This window comes from Dendroctonus ponderosae, unplaced genomic scaffold (assembly GCF_020466585.1).
Source record: "Dendroctonus ponderosae isolate FM_Combo_2020 unplaced genomic scaffold, Dpon_F_20191213v2 Dpon_F_20191213_6, whole genome shotgun sequence".
Classification (NCBI taxonomy): domain Eukaryota; kingdom Metazoa; phylum Arthropoda; class Insecta; order Coleoptera; family Curculionidae; genus Dendroctonus; species Dendroctonus ponderosae.
Window position 1 is genome coordinate 12,223,770 of NW_026018814.1, and position 13,809 is coordinate 12,237,578.

General features: G+C 32.3%; 2 protein-coding genes across 2 annotated transcripts in view; both read right to left on the reverse strand.

Annotated features, from left to right (window-relative positions):
• Nucleotides 1–2,983, reverse strand: part of LOC109535087 (acidic mammalian chitinase) — a 5,272-nt gene extending 2,289 nt beyond the window's left edge. Inside the window, exons 1-4 of the mRNA XM_019900911.2 lie at nt 2,849–2,983; nt 2,097–2,276; nt 1,804–2,039; nt 1,621–1,748 (exon numbers count right to left, since the gene is read on the reverse strand). Coding sequence (XP_019756470.1) covers nt 1,621–1,748; nt 1,804–2,039; nt 2,097–2,276; nt 2,849–2,927 — 623 coding nt within the window. The 5' untranslated portion in view covers nt 2,928–2,983. The remainder of the gene's footprint in view (nt 1–1,620; nt 1,749–1,803; nt 2,040–2,096; nt 2,277–2,848) is intronic.
• Nucleotides 2,984–8,905: 5,922 nt separating this feature from the next.
• Nucleotides 8,906–13,809, reverse strand: part of LOC109535100 (acidic mammalian chitinase) — a 7,587-nt gene continuing 2,683 nt past the window's right edge. Inside the window, exons 2-10 of the mRNA XM_019900925.2 lie at nt 12,641–12,814; nt 12,462–12,542; nt 12,233–12,387; nt 12,050–12,177; nt 11,840–11,966; nt 11,586–11,774; nt 9,643–9,765; nt 9,469–9,588; nt 8,906–9,403 (exon numbers count right to left, since the gene is read on the reverse strand). Of these exons, the coding sequence (XP_019756484.2) occupies nt 9,029–9,403; nt 9,469–9,588; nt 9,643–9,765; nt 11,586–11,774; nt 11,840–11,966; nt 12,050–12,177; nt 12,233–12,387; nt 12,462–12,542; nt 12,641–12,814 (1,472 nt within the window). The 3' untranslated portion in view covers nt 8,906–9,028. The remainder of the gene's footprint in view (nt 9,404–9,468; nt 9,589–9,642; nt 9,766–11,585; nt 11,775–11,839; nt 11,967–12,049; nt 12,178–12,232; nt 12,388–12,461; nt 12,543–12,640; nt 12,815–13,809) is intronic.

A 13,809-nucleotide genomic window follows, 5' to 3' on the forward strand; every position in this document is an offset into this window, starting at 1 on the left:
GAGTTCAAAGAAGTTGATGACAGATTATTTATAGGCACTTGATTGCGCAACTTTTTTCCCATTTGGTCCACTCTGTATCTTTAACGGTTTCCAATATCCCCATGTACATCATTTTATACTGGACACACTGTGTATAACTATTTCGTTGAGCGTGTATAATAATTTTGAACTGCAGTACTTTTGGTAATACTTCTCAGTCCGTTCCCTTATGCTTAAAATGCTCATAAAATTCTCAGTTTAAATTAGGAACTGAAAAACTCTAATAATAATAATAAAGGATTATAATCACATACACTATTTCTAGTTCAGGGATTTTCGAATGTTTAGTCTTGCGTTAAAGCTTTTAATTAAAATATGGAAATATTTTGATAATTTCAAAGGATAAAATTACGTCAGCTGATGTTAATTTGAAAGCCAATTAAAATAATTTCCGAATAATTTAATTATATTTTCTGGCTTATTATTTTTGTTTTTGAATGCACGAAAAGCAAAGTAAATACATCGAGGTAGTTGTGGATTGTATAGATTACATAATAATGCGAATAACTGTTAAAGAACTTTTCAAAAAACTCTAATTATAATAGTCTATAAATAAAAGACGGATTTGTTTAAAATTTCGACAATATTTGATCAATGCTCAAAATCTGCCGTGTAAACAAATAACTTACTAATTGAATGCATTTGTTTTGAAAATTGATTGCTTTACTTATTTTTGGCTATTTTTCAAACAAAAAAAATATACGGCTTCTTTAATTCCATTAGAGTTGTTTTCGTTTATTGATTTAATCCAATTTGTTTTTAAAGAACAATGTTTAATGCATAATTTTCAATTCGCTCCTCTTATCTATCTGTTCTGAAGGATTTAAAAGTGGGTTTCTGGAATAGTCAAACTGAAAACTTCAAAATTCTCTTCACTCTTAAATACAAAGTTCTTAGGAATTAACATGGAATAATAAAGTCAGAAAATTGTCGTTTTTCGAAAATAATAAAATTGCTTTAGAGGAACGCAGCTAACATCAAAAACAAACAAATTTCTGTTAAATCAGTATATCAATAAAAACACTATGTGAAACATTCGCCGTTATCTGAATCAAATAATTCCAAACACGTATATCTCTAGACTTAGTCCTACTAGAAGGTTTGTTGCGTTATTTCCAAATAAATTGATATTCGAACTCGAAATATAATTTTAAGAAATAGCTGATTGCTTTTAAGCTCATCAGCACCACCGCTTGAAGCTTCTTAGAAGTAAAGTAATTCAATTTTGACAAATCAACTGCCTCAGAAAGCAAAGCATAAAGTAAGCCCTTGATTCAGTTTAAGAAGAGAATTAATTAGTCAGGAAACTTCTTGGAGTTTTGAAAATGTTGGATAAATTTTAAAAATTCAGAAGAAACAATTCGAATTGATTATAGGATACATTCAATGTTGGGTGTTCGCATTATTCTGCTACATTTGCATATGTATTGTTACCTTATACATTTTTGGCATTAGAAATTTGATGAGAAAACGGTTTAATTCAGTGGAAATGCATTTTTAATCAGTCCTGATCAGCAAATTAACTGTTTTAAGGCTAATTTAATAATAAAATTTAATACGAAAGTAAACAAACTTCCTTACTCTGAAAGAGCTGGGACATCATACGAAGTATCAATGTTCCTCTTGGCACTGTTGACTGCAGCAGACAATAAATATCCATAAGGCTTGAAGGCCGTTTTAAGTTCTCGAAGCATCAAAACGAAATTTGGCTGCAAATTTAATTCTAACTATTTCACAATTCAAATCGAAATGAAACATTTTTACTTTGTCTTCTGGGTCATCACTGTCTCTTCTGCTTGGATATTCCCAGTCAAAGTCCAGTCCATCGAAGCCGTACTTGCCCAAGAAGTTAAGCACCGCATTTACCAGAACAGCCCGCTTGGTTGGGTCTGCTACCACTTTAGAATACTTTTCAGAGCCTTCATTCCATCCTCCCAAAGACGCTAAGACTTTCAGTTTCGAATTCTGAGATTTCAAGTTTACCAAACGTTGGAATCCATCTAAAAATGTAAGTAGTAAACTATTGGTAAACTGGCGATTGATTTTCTGGTGCTTACTAAGGCCATCTGGGTCGGATTCCCAAGGATCCAAAATGTTAAGGCTACCGTCCTCTTCAACGCCCAAAAAGGTAAATGCAATGTGAGTACAAAGGCTAGTATCGATGTTTTCAATATCGAATTTTCCATTTCCCGGCCTGTATATTGTCCAACTTTCAAAATAGCAATAAATGTTTTTCTCTGAAAACCAGAAGGAAAATATTTCAGTTTTAATGCAGAGAAAAATCATTAGAATTTTTCTTTATTCTAGTATGCATTTTTCACGCAAAAATGTGTTTCGATTTGCCTGTTAAATCGTTGTAGATCTTGAGACAGGAGAATATAACAAAGTAATACAATATAAAATTTAGTTAACAATAAATAACTGAAATAAAATGAATGACCAAGCTTCCACAACCGCATGTCCAGGGTAATACATAATTCCCTTTCATTATCATTTGTGCTTCTGCTGTTTCCAGACCAGACGCCCGCGCTGAAGTCAAATTTAATTAACTGACCAGCAGTAAAACTCAAGTAACTTATTTCCAGTGGGCGAGAGGGCAATATTACATAAAAATGTTTCATTTAATGCGCTTTAAAGCTTTTTGAAGTAGTTAGCTTTGAGCAATTAAGTGGGTTTAACGTCATCTGTTGGTGATGGTTCAATATATCTAAAGTGTTCATAATGCACCTAATATATTTTAAAAAATAAGAAATTGAACATAGATAGTATTAAATAAAATGTTGTTTTCTGGCATTCTCATGTAGCTTACCATTCGATGCTTGTAAACTTGCAGCTTCCACAGCTAAGGAAGCAACACAAAGCACGGAAATAGCGACAGTCAGCTTCATTTTTGGCACAACCGATTTGATTCACTGCTTAAAACTGTTCAATTCGAAGCTACGTGATTTTATAAAACTCTCTCAAAAACACTTGACCTCTATCTAATATCTAATCGGAGAAATTAGTGTGACAAACACGCTTTCGCAAAAAATGATTGATTTCTTTTAAAAAGGTTTAGAGTGTTCTAAGTGATGTCATTGGCATCTTAAGAAAATGTGCATTATTTTATTGATTGCTTTTGATAAGATCAATTTTTTACTTACTTCAACTTATGACTTCAGATATGCATTTCATGGTCATCGTAAACATCTCTGAACAAATCAGTTTTCATAATTTAAAAGTGCAACAACAAACATTTAGGTGACTATAATTAATATAATTCTAAAAAATTAAAAAAGAGTTGGTTATTTATTGGTTGGTTGGTATAATTTAGGATAATCAAACTATGGAGTTTACAAGCATTCCGTTGAAATATTGAAATATGAAGTGGTTTCAGATTAGTCAAGTGAGAGACATTCAAATTCTTTATTAATGTAAAATTCGACATTTTAAGTTAATATTTAAATATTCGAGAGATCAGGAAACCAAATAATGATATTGCGGCTCATAGTTTCATTGTTGTCTTTACAAATTTATTATTTTAATTTTATGACGATTTTATATTTAATTCCTAGAAGGCAATTATTGGCACTCAAAAGACAAATTATATTTAGTGAAATTAAATTCTTCCTAACACTGTCGAAGCTTTCATACAAGTAAAATATTGTTTATATACAGCTGCAAATTGTGTCTTTCTTCAATTTCAAACCAAAAATATTTTTTTCGTATCAGTATAAATGTGAAAACACTATTATAAAATGCATAAGTAAGAAAATACAGTAAGTGCACTAATTGAATAAGTGAATTAATCACCAAAATGCGCAAGTAAATAAAAATCTTTAACTTTAGCTACTTTAGTATTTAACAATGTTTAGACTCTTGATCGGTTTTTACCGTCAACCTACTATTTGACTTCAATTTAAATGTATTCGGTATTACATTTATTCATTTGATATGATCAAAACAATTGAGCAAAAACACATTTGCTCTTAATTGTTGGTTTTCTATTGGACTAATGGACTAATGAGATTCAAACAAATATATTGAACTGATTCAAAACATATTTTCAGACAAAATATTAATAAAATCCGAAACATAACTGTATATTTTTTTCTGTTTCTCTCATTAGTTGTATTGTTTTATCTGCTATATTCCGCTCAGTTCTTCTTTCAGACTGATCTCATGATATATTTGATCATATTATTCGTTCATAGAGTCGATACCTTTATATATTTCGGCATGTCTACAAGTTATTTCCTATATTTGCTCATTTTGTCGTTACAACCACGGTCTATTTAACAGACGTTGTTTATGTTTATATTTCATATTTACATTCTTTTTTACTTTAATCGTTCTCGTTTTACTGTAAAATCTGATCATGCTGAAAGCGTTCTCACAATGTTTTCGGTAGGTTTTGCAAAGTACTGCTAGATATTTTTGCTCCTTTATTTAGTATAAAGAGTAAAATTTTTATAAATGTTGTCACTTGTTTTCTTAGTTTTGCAGAAGAAAGCATAAACTAACTTAACAGAAAAAAACACGAATAGGGAAATGCAGTAATTGCACTAAGTGATTCAAGAAAAAAATAGGCAAATATAGCTAAAATCAAAATAAAGAATGAGGATGGATATTCTTTAATAACTTTAAGTCCAGGGTTACAAATTTATAGCTAAGTCTCGTTTACGTTTACGTTTACGTTTAGTTAAATTAAATATGTACTGCACGTATTTATTAACTTGAAAGAGCCAAATAACTCGAGGAAAATAAACACATTTACTGTTTGTTGGTCGTTTCCTCCTCAACCAAAAAGGTATAAAAACTATTCCAAAAAAATATTTTTTTAACAAATTTTTAGACAAGATGTTAAGAAAATCTCAGTCAAATGTGGTATTACAGGTAAATATGTGTATATGTTGTCTTCAGGTAAATTGCATGCCAATTTTATTAGCATTAGTAACATTTTTCACTTTTCATTTCTGCTCGGTTTATATTTTAGCTTCTAAACTATTTTGTGAGTCTTCCTTCTTTGTTTTGCGTCCTTTTAAGTCCTTACTTAACTCACACATGTTGCCTTCTAGCAGTCAATTTTGTAGTAGAAATGTGGAAACAAAACATTAACAATAACATTTTAGAATAAATATAACTTTTGAATATTTTAATTTGTGGGCAGTATTTTATAAATCTAATAATACAATTCACGATAAGAAAGTGAACTCAAAAACTTATATAAGTGTCTGCTATTTCATCCGTACGTAGCATCGCAAGTTCAGCACAATTTTCAAGAGCTTTTATGTCCATTTCAATCAAACTCACGATAAAAACATTAGTTTCATTTTTTATTAAAAGATAATTGTGTTTGAATTGATGCGTCTCAAGGACATTTGATTCTGATATTAAAAAACTATTTGCAACTACTCAATAAAATCCAAATTAGAAGGCAATACAAGACTATTGATCAAGACTGAAATGTTTGCAAATACTGCGTACTTTGACTAAATTCGCCAGAAGTTATTTAGTAAGCAAGTGAGCAAAAGGCTAATTTCAGGAATTTGTAGCAAAACTTATCTAGATAACTGTTCTTTTTTAATGGAGTGGGATGCTCATTATTACAAATTTTATTGTAATATATTATCCAAAATCGGATATACATTTGCTGATAATGCTATTGTAACTAAAAGTATTTGAAGAAGCACCGGACTAAGAAATATAAAAATATAAATAAAATAATCGTACTGATGCTAACAAATGAACACTGAACGTTTTCATTCATACGAACTTTTCTGAACAAGTTGTTCTGAAAAATCCGGTCACGGTTAACGTTCATTTGTTCAATTTATTACAACATACGTTTCTTGAAATCTATGCTCACGGATCGTGTAAGAACTGTTCATTAGAAATCAACAGAACTTTTCAAGTCAGTTTTACAAGAAAACTTAAAAAGTTCTAGGGAATAAAGATCCAAAGTTCCAGCATAGATTAAGTTTCGTTTCAAGTTTCAAATCTGAGCCATTGTCGTTGTAAATGTAACCCAAACTAACATACATTAATTAGTATTATGTAGATACATATAATTTTTGTGTGTAAATGTTGAGTATATGTTTGTTCGAATGAACCGAATATTGTTCGTGAGACAGCTTGCTGATCAATTTTCCCATTTTTATCGTGAGATGACTGATAAAATACGATTTCTAATACTGATATATAAATATATACTGAATACATAAATAAATATTATACTCGAAATATTAAAATTTAATTCTTGGAAGAATAAATCATTATTTGCCATTCATTAAAATACTGATTTATTTTTCCACAAAGTAACTGAGTGTCCATTTCCCTTTTGTATGGCGCAATATTTCACAGGATGTATGATGAATCGCATTAAATCGTCTGTCTGATTGTCTATATAATGGATTGCCACTTGAGGATTTCATATTCAGCCAAACCTATCAGAAACATCTAGAAACAATAAGATAAAACTCTGATTCTGTATACCGATGATCAAAATATACATGAGGAAACTTTATATGAGTAAAACGTTGCGTAGTGCTAATGGCATTTTGAAGTTTCGAGATTATTTTTTCCTGAACTGAATCGGGGTTTTTCCGTCTAAACACACCTGCCGTTGAGATTCAAAATTTAGATTGTATTGCAATGGATTATTAAGCGGAAATACTTAAGTATTTTCAAGATGAATATTTTCCAAGAGATAATTGTCTTTTTTGGTGTTTCGGAGAAAGTTCGGCGACCTATCTCAAATTATTGCCTATGGATGTAAGAAAAGAGAATAGAAATATACTCAAATATGTATATATTTATCCATGTACATACGAGTGCATTTTGCTTGTTTTCTTATTTACTGCCATTTTTTTCACGTTTTGTTATTATCAATGTCCGTTGAATTGTTTGCTATTTAGTTCGATTTACACCGCACTTCATTGAAAGTTTTAGTATCTCTTATGGAAAGATCTGGTGTGTTTGGAGTGTAGAGTACTTGATCATCAAACTTGTTTTATCTCTAGCAATTGATTTTTGGTCGACTTTGTGGCGTACTTATTGAGGCGCCACAAAGTTTATTTACCTCGATTTCATTTCTCTCAAGTTAGTCGTGGTTTYGTAAAAATGTATTTAATAATAACTTATTATTATGGAGGTTCTGGTTTTATACCACATTCTATTAAATGGATAGGGACATACTTCAATTATACACTAATCTACATACATATGTGTTACTTATGTCCAAATTAACAGTTTTAATTGTTAATATTTATTKATTTTAGTTTAAATTAATCATTTATTTATTACTCATKTTAGTTCTTTTGAATCTGCATTAAAATATGTATATTAAGATACATAATGTTATTTTACTATCTTCTTATAATGCTCCTCATATCTTCTTATAATCTCATCCTTATCCTATGCTTTATATACCTCTATATAGCTCTATTATTTACATACCGAACTATTCTAGATTGTTTTAGTCGCTATGAAGACCATTTAATATCTAAAAACTGAAGTTTTTTCTTCTAGTTCGTTTACAGTACAACTTTTCATTAATTTAGTTTCAGAACTTTATGATTAAGTCTAGATGACTGCCTTTTTCTCTTTAACCAGCTATTTATTCCCTTCAAATCTATTCTTGTGACCTTTCGACTTGTGTCACTTATAATAGTAAATATTCCTTTTTCATATGCGTCCTTACATGTTTTATTCTGATAAACATACAGTTTTTACATTTTTGCAATTATTTCTGTAGGATTTTTTCCAGCACTATTTTTCTTCATCCATAGTCAATAGTAATTATATAGTAATTTTCGTATTATAACTTATTACATTTGATCTGGTTATTACCGCTTGAAACGCTGAAAAAAGTCGTTTACTGCTGGTCAAGAATTAGTTTCAATAAAAAGATAAACCGAACAACAGAGGATCGAAGTAATATGAATAAACAAGTGTTTGGAAATATAATTGTATGAGCTTCCAGCTATCCGTTTGCAAGGAAACTGTACAGGAATTTTCCATCAAAATTTTATTCAAACTTGTTTGGCAGCATTAGATTCTAGATAGAAATTTAATTAAAAACAGAGACTTTGGAAGAAACAAGGTACAAGTTGTAAGACACAATGTTGACATTGGAAAAAAAATAATTCACTTTGCATTTATTGAAAGTCAAAACATGGAAATAAAGAAGGCTATGGAGCTAATGGGTTTTCGGGTTTTCAGGCCGTCGTTCGGTAGAATCTCTTCATGACGTTTCGCAAGCACAAGTGGCGTGCATCTTCGGAAAAATACGGACTGCGCCCGAGGAATCGCATCAGAACAGTGTAACCGTTCAAGCAAACCACTTCTGAAGATGCAAGCCACTGGTGCTTGCGAAACGTCAAGAAGAAATTCGACCGAACGACGGCTCAAAAACCCGAAAAACCCATTAGTTTCAAGGAATGGCCTCGAAAGTCTATCTATTTTGATAAAGAAGACTATGTACGCCTGTTTCCATTTTATCCTCATTCAAGTTTAAGGATGTGGTTYCGGTACTTTTATAAGCMTAGTACGTATTTMTTTGCAGAATGKTAATTTCCAATTTTACTTACAACTTAAAATATTTGTTCATTGCGCATTTTTTGTTGTTTGCAACTTATGGCAACTCTTACCTACATTATTTCTCTRCCTTTGTTTTTTTTGCTTTGATTTGGTTCTCMCCTTAGTTCTACCACAAGAAAGATCCTGGACTGTTGTATGTCACCATTTCGTGTCGCAGTTTAATTTAAAAATTGTTTTATACTTACCATAYGTGCTGATTTCACACATTTTACKTTTCGTATATATATTTTGCTTTGTTATATTTCATGTTGCTCGTAYATAAATATATAAAAAGACAGCTACTTCSTGCAAAGCTTTTATTATCCACTTAAAAACAAAATTCCCTGAAAATKATTTAAAGTAAACCTGATTTGTACTTTAATTCCCGAGTAGTAAGGGCAATCACCTCATAMCACACATCCAAAGATTTCTAGGGGTAAACGCAAACTCCCAAGTCGGAATCGTAAACCAAACTAGTAACACAACTCATTGTGACGCCCACATAGGCACCATTAACCAATTGGCAGTAGAAGTAAATGTTGGAATTCGCGCTGCTTCCAAAGTAACCAGTACTCGTACAAGAATTGGCGTCTGCGATCAATGTTGAAGTGGACGATGATCCAACACTGGACGAAGCTGTTGTTGTGGACGTGGTTGTGGTACTTGCAGTTGTTGCTGATGAAGCTGCAGCTGTTGAAGTCGTTGCAGCTGTGGTGGAAGTAGTTGAAGCGGTAGTGGAAGCAGCAGTTGTGCTTGTAGTTGAAGTGCTAGTCGATGTGGTACTGGATGAGGAAATGCTCAAGCCCTAAGAAGATTTTCAATCGTATGTGAAGTTCACGAATATTTTAGTATCGCAAAATTATAAATTACCAGGGTATTCTGAATGGTAGTTAATAGTGGATACTGGGTGCCATTCAATCCAAGAAAGTCTTCAGTTTCAATAGACCAAATCATAATGGCTCCCAGTCCAAGCGATTTAGCGTATTTCACCTGAAACGCAATATTCCATTAACTTCTTTATTCGCTGGTCCAAATATATCCCACCTTGAGAGCAATCGAGTCTTCATCGTCATAACTTAACCAAGTCGTACCAGAATAAGCGTAAGGCACTTGCTGCTCATCGTCCCAAGCTGTGGTCCATCCTCCAGCATTAAATTTCTCGACAATCTGAGGAAATAAAATGAAGGTAAGTTTGATAGACGCAATTCCATGCAATCCACAGTTTTCAGAGCAGAAGTTGATAACGTAACTTATATAAACACTTAAGAGGAGCATTGATGAATATGGTAAAGGAGATGTTTGAGACCAATGTCTAATTTACAGGTTGTTCCCAATTAAATCGGCCATGCTGAAAACTTTCCTATTAGTTGAATAAATATAAATAGAATAGAGCTAAAGTTGTAAAAAAATTAAGCATGTTTGATGGAAAAACGTTCAAGGAACAAGTTATAGATTTTATTTAGAAAATAGAGTTTCCAGTATTATCATCTGATGATTATAATTCCTCAAAAATTATAATAAAATCTTCTTTAAAAATTGATGGAAGATCCAGAAGATATTTTTCTGTTGGCTATTTTAAACATCAAATTTCTAGTTGATCCAGATTTGATTGCAAGGTACTCTCTTTAATTAAATACTTTCAAATCCGCGTTAATTTTTTTATTTTCGTCTAAAACTTTGTATAGAATTAGTCCTTTTTGCAATTAAGTTGTAATGTGGGTTTTCATATGCTTTTCTTGACACCATCCAAATACATCTGAAATTATTTATATTTTATTTCAAGGCATACATGAATTAATCATTTTGAGAGAAAAAAAGCAAAATTATGTATAGGAAAAAGATTACTTTACCTATTCCTTGAAGAGGCTTCAAGGTTTAAGTCACAAAAACGACATCTTTGGGGGCTCATTTACTCAGCAAAATATGGAAACATTTTATATATGGGGGCTCATACATTTCACGTTTTTTTATATTCCCATCAATTAACAAAAAGTGGTAAATTTTAGAGAAAATTTCTAAGGAAAAATAACGCATTTCCTGTTGGAATACAGAGACTTGAGAATTAGGCACGTATGATATTGTTACTTTTAATATTTTGCTAAACAGAACATTGATAGTATATAAAAATGGAAGCCCTGATTGAATAATAAAATATTTTTCTGCTAAGGTATAAGGAATAACTCGATGATGCAATTGGTAATTTGAGGAGTTTATTAATGTCGCTTAAAAGGCTTTATGTATTTGCTATTTTAATTTAAATACTGCTCTTGTTAATACATGTTTATCAACTGAAGTTACTTATACAATTACTTACTGACAAAAGTTCTTACAATTGCTAAACATTTTTCTTAAATTGGAAAATGCGAGTGAGAAATAGGAAAAATGTAAATGTTGATGAAAGCAAAGGGGAAAAGTAAATTGATTGCCCCGAAAAATAAATCGCAATCGACACAGCAATTATTGCTGTGTCCAAAACCATAAAACTAAGTAACCGAATTTATTGTATATTTAAAGAAATGTGGCATTCAAAGCTTGTTATCTACCCCATGCACATAAAATAAACTTAAAGGGCGTGAAAATCGATCACTTATTGATCAAATGGGGTGTTTATCAATAGAAATTTCCATTCATATTTATGGCCAAGGCAGTAAATGCGGCAAACTATCTTTCAAATTCATCTTCTTCGCGCGCCCTTTGCCGCCCGGGAACCAAAGAATTCAATTAAATGGAATAACGGCATTTCTGTTATGTTCACACGGCATACGCTTAGCTACACATAGCTGAGTTTGCATATTTTCCATAAAAGAAAAATTATATTTATAATTTTTGTGAGATTAGAAGAATCAAATGTGACTGCCAAAAGCGCTAGATGTAGGATTCAAAAAGGCATCGTTAAAAGATCCATAAATGCACAGACAATAAAAAATTCTATCAAACACTCTGTGAAGTACTACGATTAAAAAATATCCTGGAACTACATTACTTACCTCATTGTATCCAAGAAAACCTGAAGTAGCTGTGTAAGGACCAGCAGCGCCTCCTGTGGATGTGGAAGCTGATCCTGGTGCAGTATTACTGGAGCTGGAAAGAACTGTCGTTCTTCCATAGAATGGCACGCCAAGAGCGAGTTTTGCCGGGGAAGCGCCCCGTTCAATCCAACCGTGGACACAAGCATTCTAACAATCCGTTGCCAGACATTTTATTCTAGATGGAATATTGGTTGGCATCTACAAGTACTTACCACACTGTAGTCTGCATATTCAGTACCAATAAGTTTGGAAGTACTGTATAAAGGTGCGTTATGGTAAGCCTCCGTGTCCCAAGACCCATGGAAGTCGTAGAGCATCAAGTTGATAAAATCGAGGTATCTGGAAAATATTCCGTTTATTGGCTGCTGCTTAAGAGAATTTGAAGATTGAAGATGAATAATATGAAGAACCAAAGCACTCACTGCGATAATACAGGAACATCGTATGAAATATCAACGGAGCTGGGAGTAACGCTGACTGCTGCTGTTATAAGTAAGCCAAGTGGGTTAAATACTTCATAGAATTCTTGCACAAGCAACGAAAGGTTCTCCTAAAAATTATTAGCAGTGCAGTTTCAAGCCAAAACGGACTGAGTTTCGTGATACCTTATCAGCTGAGTTTGTGCTGTCTCTTCTAGCGGGATATTCCCAGTCCAGATCAAACCCGTCCAAACCGTAAGTCTGCACCCAACTCAAAGCAGAAGCGATAAATGTGGCTCTTTTAGTTGCATCAGCGGCCATAACTGAAAATTCTGCCGATCCTGCAATGCAACACACAAAAATTAAATAAAGTTTTTAAAGTTTGACAATGAAATGTTCTGGCTGAAAAACCCACCTGCATTCCATCCTCCAACAGCCAAAAGTACCTTAAGGTCAGGATTTGTTACTTTCAGATTAGCTGCTGCTGTTATTCCACCTAAAACCAAATAGTCAATTATAAAAAAATACAGGGTTGGGCGTAAGCATTGTTAAAATCCAAGCGATTGGTGAGTTTCTTAAATATTAAATATAAACCTAAGTCGATATCCAGCCAGCTATCCAAAGAAACGACTTCAGATGTTGATGAGTCTAGTCCCATGAAGGTATAAATGTAATGTGTGCATAGATCGGTTGGGACGTTGCTGAAGACAAATTTTCCATTTCCAGTTCGGTAGTACGACCAAGTTCCATGATAACATATCACACTTGCTGCAATGAAAATAAAACATGTATAAATAAAAGTTAAAATCCATGGTCTCACAGTGGAATTACTTAATTAGAGTTAAGCAAATACACAGTCTTACCACAATTAATTTATTAGATGTTCAAATACCCAACGCGTTTCGACTGTATAAGCTACTGTATAAACTACTGTTTTATTCCATGTGAGGAAAAACGTTCAAAATATTTGTAAACCAGCACACATTGAGAAGCAACTGGGTTGTTGTTTATATATAAGATAACTGTAAATAACACGCTTTCTTCAACGTGTAAGATTCAAGAAAATTTTTATCTGATTGTTGCAAAAGCTAATTGTCTTTAACTGTATGTAAATATTGGCAATAATTCCAGTTTAAGCAATAACGAGTGCATACAAATTGTACCATCAAGTTGGATTTTTGAACAAACAAACAATTGAAACAAATAGCAGATATTTGGAAATAGGAGTATGCTTTAAAAAAAATACAGATACAAATATTACATAATTACATATTACATAAGTGCATAAGTACATCCATAAATAATATTTGTTTTAAAATTTTTGATAGATCTTTTTAATACAGTTTTTTAGCAAATGACATTATTTTCGCGAGCTTATCAGCTCCTAATCGTTTACGATATATGCTAAATTAGTGGAAAACTTCACATTCCTGCACTTATAATTTATCATAAAGATGTGTTTAAGGGTAATAAAGCAATACACATTTGATGCTGACTGTAAAAGAATTAAACAATATCAAATCTTGATAAGAGAAATATAAAACAAAAATTTGATAATGATTTAGGAAATATGGGCTAAAAATATATCAAAGTGGAAAACACTGACACAAAATGAGTTTTAGGCAATGCCCATGCACAAGTTAGGGTGGCAGTTGGGCAGTAGATCTTGGAACAACACAGAAAGTACTGGGAGGACACCGCGACTTCATACCGCAAAGCAGTTGTTGGGACCTCCACAACCAGTACGTAAAAATGAACTGCTA